The 10312-nt window shown below is 40.1% G+C and overlaps 1 protein-coding gene across 1 annotated transcript in view; it reads left to right on the top strand.

Moving 5' to 3' along the window:
• Window positions 1-1699: 1699 nt before the first annotated feature.
• spred1 (sprouty related EVH1 domain containing 1) overlaps window positions 1700-10312 on the top strand; it is a 36618-nt gene continuing 28005 nt past the window's right edge. The window contains exon 1 of the mRNA XM_014020948.1: window positions 1700-2416. Coding sequence (XP_013876402.1) covers window positions 2385-2416 — 32 coding nt within the window. The 5' untranslated portion in view covers window positions 1700-2384. The remainder of the gene's footprint in view (window positions 2417-10312) is intronic.

Raw genomic sequence — 10312 nt, 5'->3', positions numbered from 1 at the left:
CAAAGAACACTTTATTTGGACTTGTAAAATTGATCAATGGCAAATAGGCTGAGTTAAAAAAAAAAGCAGTCACAGTTTGTGATGGACAGTATCTTCAATAACCATAAGGTTCATATGCAGAATGAGTGCGAAAGAAGTGCATGTTACACTTTTATCAAGGTGACACATATTTTAGAAAGAATGACTCAAAAAAAACTTGTCACCTTTGCTCTTAGATGCTCAGCTGCAGTACACAGCTCAGACAAGAACAAAAAAAATAATCAATAAAGGAAGTCCACAGTGGTTGCACATGGAAGGCTGTGCATACAAGAAACACGAGGGCTATTTTATATAGCTGCAACTATAAGGTTGTGGTAAAAGCTGCGTGACAGCCAGAGAAAAACAAAGAAACTCCTCACACAACATGCAGTCACTATGACAACCACACAGAATCATTTAGCCTGATCTCTTGCCTTTTTCTGCACGGCACAGAAATCCAATAGCATTTAGGTCTTACTCAACCCAGCTACAGATTCACTCTGTGGGTCCTTGTATTTGCAAATAAGCTTCATAGATCCATTCATGGATTTTCAGAGGGACTTCCAAGGCAGTTTTATTTTTAAAAGTGCTCTAGGCGAGGCCAAGTGAGACAGATTTGTTGTTCACAGAGCTCCAAGTTGTAGTTACCGACTCTAAAATGAATTCGACATAAAAAAAAATTCAAAACTTTTTTGCAGCTTATAGATGAAGATGCTCATAGAAAAGTTTGAAAACATAAAGGTTATCCCTAACTATATTCTGAAATGCAGGTACGCACTTAAATTAAACAAAGCACTTTAATCTGGATAATTTGCTCATAAAATATGAGTTTAGGCAGCAACACATCAAACTTGTGAGACTTATTGATCCTAAAGTGCTCTTCCATCCGTTATGTTTACCCATTGTTAGTCATTTTGGCWGTTGCCATAAGTAAACAAACACATGGTAGTTGGTAGTCATTCACAAATTTTGCAAACATTTTTTTTTTAATTTAAGGACATGATTATTATGGGGRAAAAAATCGATTTGATTTTGAGCACCTTCAATATTTATTATTTGCCATAAATGACTCCATTACAGAAATTCCACCCCCTCAGATAGATGTTTTGTAACCTATTTATTAGCTCCTATTAAATTCTGGTTGCTACTTTCATTTTACATTCTTGTGTGAAAAGAAACATATCTTTGTTGTAGCAAACAGTGACCGTGTGACTGATGTAATTCCACGTGCTGTGCGGCTCTGTTGAATATCCTCAACATTTACACACGATTTTGCATTTAATACGAGAAATTGGTCGACTGCGACACCTCCACTTCATGAACGAAAGGGGTAAAAATTTGTTAATGGTTGTGTKTACATGTATCCTTCCTCCAGATTATTTTCTACTTCGCGTGGTATCACACAGACGCTTCCCTCTTGTATCAATGCGTGATTGAAGGAAACTTCTTTTGGGAAGTGCGGGGACTATTTTACTTGTCCTCCACACGTCTCATTTGTTAAATTGTCAAATACGAATACAGCGGAACGTAAATTATGTTAATAAATGGAACAATTTAACTAACCGGATAAAACTATGATCTGGTTGAGTTTATTTTACTTCAACGTTAGTTTTTTCCACGTCGCGGAAGGATCTGATTTTCTCAAGCGAGGGGTCTACACATCCGCCCAGTTTTCCGATGTTTCTCTCTCCCCCTTCTCCCGACGAGTTGAAAATGGACTTCGATAAAAGCAGATGTCCTCCAACTTCTCAAGGAAATTACTCGCCTGTATATTATTTACTCTACCCGTCAGCGTAAAAAAAAAAAAAAACTGAAAAGTGTTTATTCATTTCGGAGATCGTTTTGGATGCCTTTACTGCAAATTTCTCGGACACGTTGACGGAGCTACGCTCGCGGCACGGCGCTTTTTCAAGTGTCCTGGACCTAAAGTTGGCAAATGGATGCTCGGCATACATAACCTACCAAGTGTTACAGCCTGTTCGTTTTTATTTTTATTATTTTTTGGAGGATTCATATACAGTTTTGCAAAGCGAGGACCTTGCTTTTCTTTGACGGAGGATGATGTTGGCTCATTTGTTGTGGTTGGATTTTACTTCCAGGGAGGACAAAATGAATCAACGATTGTCATTCCTCCTCCTCGCTGTTTAACGTTGCTGCTCGCAGGCAAAGAGCTAAACTAGCTTCGCTTTGGTGTTCACAGGAACGCTTAAGTTAGGCATGCCTGTTTGTACACCGCTTACCAACTATCCCTGAACAAGAGTGGTCGTTGTTTGCGAAGGAAAATGGTGATTTTTCTGGTATTTTGTCCCGCCGTCGCTGCGTCGTCGATGCTATTGCTAGGGTTTGGATCCCCGTGAGGAAATAAAATGAGTGAAGATTCAACAAATCCAAACAACGAGTGAGTACAGACATTTGTACATGTTTTACTAATCACAAATAACACGATGGAGTTTCACTAAGTGGGTTATTTATCTGTGGATGTTTAATATTAGCCCACGCTTTGCACTATTAAATATTTCTAGCTATGCTAGTTATTCATCATTGTCCTTCATGTTTGTGTTTTCACATATAACAGACGTGTTGTAGTTTCTGTGCAAGCTAATAGAAGGCACTGACTTTAAGGCCAATACTTAACAGCCTATGTCCACAGTAATGAAACTATTTAATGTATCGGACTAGTTTGTTATTCTGACACAGCTAACATACATTCTCGGGATATTTATATGAGGCCGTTGACTGTACTGTATGTGCGGTGGAAGCTAATCTTAATGCACAGATTAGGACTCGTAAACTCCCCGGTTTAAAATATATTTTGTTTCTTGCGTCGAGTACATCATGATCAGATGGCGTTACTTTGACAGTGTGTGTTTGTGTGTGTGAGTGTGTGTGTGTGTGTGTGTGTGTGTATAGAACTGCTGTCCGCCATGATTTCGGCACGAAAGCACGGATTAAAAAACCGTGCAGTTTTTATGTTCCGATCCAGTCATTGTTATTAATCTCACTCTTTTCTAAAACGCTCTTTGTGCCTGTTGCGGCATCGAAGTAGCGAACGTAGCAATTTTTTTTTCTCAATCGCACACATTTACATATCACCGTGTCCATTCATAAAAAAAAAAAAAAACGGCCTCGCATTCACGCCCTAATCCAGCACAAAGCCGCAGACGCGGACCGCAATGTGTGCGTGTTGTGCTTTCYTAGTGCACGCTCAGTTTTTTAGTATTGTTTTGTGCTGTTTTAATAGGGCCGATCCCCCCTCCTCCTCCTCCTCCTCCGTGTGAGCCCTTGTTGACAGTCAGTGAGAAATATCTGCTTCGGGAGGTGCTGCGGTCACATGATCCCCTCCATTCATAAAGTACCTGCCTGCCCATTCACAGCACTGCACACTGTTTCGCATTGCACCGACGATCCCATTGTCGCTAAATATTATACAGTACTGCACAATTAGGCTGCTTTTTGAACCTTTATTTTTGCTTTAATCTGCCTCGTTAACAGACAGCTCTCTCCTGTATTTCCCAGTTTTTTTTTCAGTATTTCATTTATCACATACAGGAAGTTAAATACAGCCGTTTACTGGCAATATGGTGTATTTTCCCCTCCATCCCATACATCTGTCCTTTGTGAGGTTGACTGATTGAATGCACGGGCTTTTGTCCTTGAAGTGCACTTGTCTGTTCTTATGTAACACATTTTTCATGCAGTTCTTTTTCCTCATATCAAGCCAGGCCAGGCTGAGAGAAATTAAACCTACCCTATGTGTTGCTAAAGAGGGATTTTTTTATCCAAACTTATTGGTGCTTTTAGTCGCGTAACACCCTTGGATGCTGGAAGAAAAGATGAACCCTCTGATTTTTTTAGTTGACGGAGAGGAGGGGGAGAAAGTGTAAGCATTTTTCATGTGTCTCTTCAGTAATTTCAAAGACCCCAGGCTCCATTTTAGAAAATGTCTGCCATAGGTCTACGTATTATCAGTGGTGTTTAAACTGCAATGCTCGGTTTGCTTCACACTGTGTGATGGCAGCAGCTAAGATAATGAAGTGGTCTGAACAATGTTGCTATGATTCCACCACTTTTCTGCCAGTTGTATGATTCATGATATTGAAGTGAACAGAATACTAAGCAGGAGCCTGAATCGTATTATAGAGACGTTTTAAAACTGAATGTCTATAAAAACAATCAGTCTCCATTCTTTTTCCGAGCATCAAGGGTAACAGTTATGTTTATTTGTATTTTTCATACACCCTCTTTTCATTTATGACATTCAGCTGACTATTTCTGATAAGGTACATTTTGTTCCAGGATGAATCAATTTGCTAATAAATAAAAAAAAAATGAAAACTCATGTTTGTGTAAATGCCGATTATTTAAATGTCCACTAACACCCGTAAGGAAAAGCGCAGTTGGTCTTGTTTTTAGCTTGCGTTTTCATGTTTTAAATCACCATAGGATTTGATCCGACATGGCACTCGAGTGGTTTTGTCTGAATGAKAGTCGGTAAGCCAAGCTATGTATACACAGCACACCCACCCTCAGTTGAGAACATGTTACTTGGCCTTGCTGCAGTCATGTTCACAAGGCTAAAATGACAAGAGTGTGGCAAAAAGCCTTGTGTGMGATTTAGGTTTACGTCTTGTCTGGCATGTGTGGAGAGAGCGGTATGAGGCAAGGTTTGTGTGAACGCTGTATGCTTAGTGGGARAAATTTATGAAAGATTGTTCAAATAGTGTTGTTGTAACTGTCAGCTGAAATGTGATCTTAAAACAATATTTTCTTCTTAAGACCATACTCATATTTGTGTACAGTACTTTTTCTAGGTTGTTACAGGTAGTGCTGGGCGATATACCGTTTTGTACCGAATTCCAGTTTTTATTTTTGTTATGATATGAGTGTTTTGAATACGGGACATTCCGGTTAAAATAGCGGAGCATTTCGTCGTGGCCGCCAGTGAACTGTTGTTTCCCGGGGGACATTTTTCCTTGCTGCACCGYTATGTGCGTTAGCATGCTAATGTTTGGAGCAGCTAGTTGCAGCCGCGGGTGGCGATTCCGCTGCGTATATATTGACTGATGTTTAAAAAACATCCCGTTTTCGCCGTCGCTGAATGTAGTAAACACCTCTTCAGTGACGTGCACAGTTAGATTTAATGCAGTTAGTTAATATGGAGACGTTATGCTGATGGAGACTTAACGTGGTTCTATTGTGAAAAGCCCGCAGGAAGTAGTTCGTAGTGGAGCTGGAACTGACTGGTGTGCAGGGTGAGTCGTGCTGATAAGCTTTAATAAATAACATAAAACAAATCCGATCATAATCTTTTCTTAACCCTCCTCCTTCACGACTGGACCAAAATGCGTGACTACTGTCTCCAACCACCAGTCARAGAACAGACACAGAGGAGGGAAACAGCGACACAGACAGARGTACAGTAAAAGAAAAAAAGTCAATAAGCAGGGTTTGTACATTTTACTATCAGCTGAGCTGTGATGAAAAGAAAAATACCATCAAATACCGTGAAACCAGTGAAAATGTTGAAAATACCGTGATATAAAATATTGATCATATCGCCCAGCTCTAGTCACAGGATACTTTACTGTTTGGAGTTGCAACCAACAGTTAAAATACACTATTTTGCTTGCCAAACTACAGTTTTGTCCAAAGACATTATAATAATAAAAAAAAGTCAAAAATGAGCCAAAATTCTTTTTCTGCTTTACTCCATAATAGATTTCTGCCTGCTTGATTGTAGCCTGTCATTGGAGAAGTTGTACAGGTCCTCATAGTTACCTACATACTTGATTGAACATGGGTTTGGCCTCATTGTTTGAGAATCCCGCRTTACTGAGGTATTGTTCTTTTCCAGTCAGGTGATCCTCAGTGATTCCTTTCTCTGCGCKCTTCCTATCTGATGATTGATTTGACATTTCAGTGTTCTAGCTGCCAATGTGGGTGTCTCGATCTTATCACCTGTGGGCTGTTTTCACTCCCAGCGCTTTTGGAGAGCGTTCCAAATGCATACTTCTGAAACAGCCCCCATCTTGTCCTGAAACGTCAAAAGGAGACGACTGCTGCAGCTATTAAAGCTAGTGGTTCATGGCCTCTTTAATTGTCTATATCTCGTGACCCTTCTTTTAAGCTTAATAATTTCCTGGACCTTGTATTAGATAGCATCATTTGGGGTTAAGTCTCTTTATTGGTATAGCCTCTGTGAGTATTAAATAATCGTAGCTGGTTGGGTCTTAAGTTACAGGCCAGTCTTATGGTGGACAAGTTCAGCTGAGCTGAACATGTCTTTGGTTTTGCTTTTGTATTCTTTTGGGAAATTGTTGGTTGCGATCAATGTGGTTTACAGAAGCTAATGAAATATGCTACTTAACAATTAAAATGTCTTGGATTTTGAAGGGTTTCTGCATCACTAATAACACTGATTATAATCAGAAGACATATGATGTTTGTCATTGAGACAAACTAACAAAATATAACATGGCGTGCAAAGAGAAGGACTGTTCCATTCCCATGGTCAGATTAATGCTTGGATTCTGTGTATTTTAAACCTGAGCTACTTCCTTCTTATTATTTTCATTTCCCCTTCAAGTATTTTAGAAGCTGGTGTAAAATGTCAGCTGTGAACTAGAGATACTTTTTTTCCTTAAAGATAAAGGCCTGATGTGTACACCATACAAAGTTTAGACTTTCCTTTATATGAGTCTGTCTCCATCACAGCATCCGCATAGCAGGGGGCTTGTCTTTATTTCTTTGTCAAAGAGAGTTTCTGAAGTTCACAGACCATGTYTAAATGCATCTAAAAGGTGCTTTTAGCACTAAGTGTCTGAATTGTGGATATTGTTTTCAGTTGTGCTTCATGCGGGAGCATGAAGGCTGGGCCTTGTTACGAGCTCTTTGCTGCAGCTGGGCTAAGATGGTTCTTTCCTGTTAGGCCGCAGACAAAAAGGCGCAGATGTAACTTCTAAACTGCGCCTTTGAGTTTCCATACACTTTGAAAACAGGAACAGATTTTTTTCTGTCTCTGTCTGTGTGCACTCACACTTGTGTGTTTATTTTTATGGAAACAATTGGCTGGCATGTGTTTCTGGGAAAGACGGGACCAAATGAAATTAGTAAATGTAACAGAAGCACAACTCTTATAAGTTCTGTATCAAATGAATAGCTTTGCTAAGTCCTAAAAAAGGAAATTATAAGGTTATTCAATCTTGAGTTTGTATCTAAAATGTTGTTTTTTTAATCACATATTCCTCATGCAACAGGCGTTTAAGTGTTTCTTGATTTCTTAAATCCCAAGACATGGTTCAGCTCAGTCAGAGCCACTGAAGTGAAATTTTAGATTCATAAAACATCAGATAGTTTGAGTTCATATACACTGCACAAGAATAGCAGTTTTGCCTAACATTCAAATACCCCCATCGCAGTTTGGTGGTTTATCATTCCTATGTAGCTCCCCAAGACGTTCTGATGGTTCCTCCCATAGCTGCACGGCTGGGTCCTTAGGGACTACTTTTACATCAAAGCAGAGCTCAGATGTAGCAGCAGTCGAATTTTRTTGTTCCTCTTTTTGTAATGGCAAGCGTACGGTTTTAATTTTCCAAATGCTTGTGGTTTGAATTAGGATCATCTCAATATGTGGCTTTGATGAATGTTTGAGAAAAGCGTTTTGGCATTTGAAACGCATATGGGATTCCTTTGATTTATAGGGCCACAGGGCAGCAGGACTTAAAACATTAACTTTGGGGTTGCAGACCCAATCAAGTAATGGAGGGGTTGGTTTGAAAATTATTGTTCGAAATGTCATCTTAGTGAGCACTACTGATTTTTATGTGCTTCTTGGGCCCATTTTTCATTGGAACAAGAGGTTAATTAGACACAGTAAATGCTGTCTGTGAGATATTTCTAGACATGGCTAGTACCAAGAAATTTGCTATTATTGGGTAGAAAAAGATGGTGTTAAATTTGAAGTTAAGGTTTGCTGCGTCGTGCAGCAGCAGATTTTTATTTCTTCTGAGTCAGTTGGTAGCTAAGCTGAATGTTCTTGTGAGGGAGATGACTCACCATCAGCCTGAGGTGTTGTAGATAGGGCAAATTTCTCTTTCGCTTCTCTTTCTATAACCAGTGTATTAGTTTTCACTGCAGCTAACACAAGCAGGCTTGTGCTCCTCTGAAGCCCATTATCAGTTTTATTAATGGCACAACAGACAGATCTTTTAAAAGTGTTTTGCTCTCACTGTACGCTATAATTTGTACTGCATCCACGGGTAGGCCATGTTGATGTTTGTTTTTGGTATGTCTGTGCCCTTGAGTTTGCGTCTGGTTGTTTGGGTGATTTGAACTGTGGCTAATTAGCTAGCTTGTTTGCACCATTTAGATTAGATGCACTGCTGGAATCAATGGCTGAGTCCCAGATTTCATGGTATTTTTTTTTTCCAATGAAGTACAGTCATAGGGAAAAGACACGCACCACTTTATGTGTTTAAAACTTTAGCTCTAATTTACCATCAGTTTTGTTTAAAAGATGTTAAAGCTTATACAACAATCTGGGTTTATTTTTTATGTTTATGGTATAGATATACATCTTTGGTCAAATATTCCACAATAAAGCCTTCCAGATTTTAAGAAGCCATGRTAAAATCTGTTAAATATTTCTTCAAACTTCAAGTTTTATCTTAAAATATTTGTTAAAGATGACTAATTATCAGCAAAGCAAATGAGTGAAACCCAAAAGTAGCTTCTAACACCACCATCCATGTTGCTTTCATTTTGGAGGATAATCTATAGAAYCTTATTTGGATAAGTAGCTTGTGTTTATTTTCCTCAATGATATTTTAATGATCCCCCCACCTTCCCTTAAAAAAAGTCCCACAAGCCAAAGTGGTCTAGTGGAGCTTGACCGAGCTTGACAGCCTTCCCTGGATTTTGATACGGGGGAAAGATGGAGAGGAAAAAGGGTGATGAAAAAAAGGAGGTTGTGGTGGTGGGGCTTTTCTCCCCTTTTCAGATGCTAATGAAAGGACGAATGGTTTTCCAGCTTTTAGCTTGCAAAGTGTGTCTCCCCTGCAGCATGCTCTGCTGCCTGGACATTGTGGGAGGACAAAACTCCAGGCCCTGGATCCAATAACGTGAAATTTCAGCAGAGAAGCAGCCATTGTGTACAGAGAGGCAGCCAGGGAGGGGCTGGGTGAAAGGGGGGAGACGGAGCGGAGGAAAGGGAGGGCGACTTGGCAAGCAACCAGGGTTCAGGCTACATCTTTTCTCTTTTCCCCTTCTCCTCTTGCGCTCCTTCTCTTCCTTCTCCTTCTGTCTTTCAGTTCCCCTCTATCCTCCATCCCGCCCCCTCCTTACCTCTGCACTCCTCTCCACCACTCCCCTTTGGGGTAGAAAGCCCAAGGCTGAGACAGGAGCAAAGCATAATTGCACGCTGGAGCCCAGTGAGACATGGGCCAGAGCAGCAGACAAACGGTCACTTTGTCCACTTAGGAAATGGTTGTCCCAGGATCCCCCTTCTCCACCACACACTGGAGCAACTGGCCTCCAGGCCCATGGCTGCCCGATGTACACATGCTCCCCCTATTACTACTTCTCTTCTTTTCTGTAAATGTGCAAATTTACTGACACATCACTGTGAATAAGATGATTCTCAATGGCTGTTTTATTTATTTATTTTTTGTTGTTTACGCAAGACTTACTACTAGTCTTTCTTCTCTTTTTAMAGTTTGGAAATTGTATTCTAATTGATCCAATATTAGAACAATAATGAGATTTAAATAGATACARCAGTTTTTCTACTTATGTTTTAAATAAAACATTTTTTGTTGCTATCAAATTTTCTTCATGCGCTTAAATGCTGTTTACTGCCACCTCGTTCTCCACCTTGTTTCCATCCTCACCCCTCCCACCGTCTTTCTCTCCTGCTTTGGTCGGAAATGAAGTCAGTCATCCAGCAGAATAACTTTGAATAATTCAGAATTAGGGGCTCCTCTCTTTCATCCCGCCCGACCCCCTCCTTCTTTTCAGCATGCCAAGGCCAGCTGATCTGCTTCCGCTCTCAATTGTGTGTCCAGTTGACTGTGGGCTCCCAGCGAGGGGTGCGGGGGCCGGTCTTTGTCTCCACCAACCCTCTGTAAACTTTGCATGTGGGATTTTCTGCCTCTGTTCAAGTTTCACTGAAATGATTTTTTGACCACTGTGCAGCTTTAAAAATGAGTGTTTCTGATTTTAAAAAAAAGTAGGTTATATTAAATTTTAGATCAAATGTTGGTTTGATTTGATTTATTAATGAATGTAGCTGCAGAGA

Source organism: Austrofundulus limnaeus, unplaced genomic scaffold (genome assembly GCF_001266775.1).
Source record: "Austrofundulus limnaeus strain Quisiro unplaced genomic scaffold, Austrofundulus_limnaeus-1.0 Scaffold273, whole genome shotgun sequence".
NCBI lineage: Eukaryota > Metazoa > Chordata > Actinopteri > Cyprinodontiformes > Rivulidae > Austrofundulus > Austrofundulus limnaeus.
This window is presented reverse-complemented; position numbering and strand designations above follow the sequence as displayed.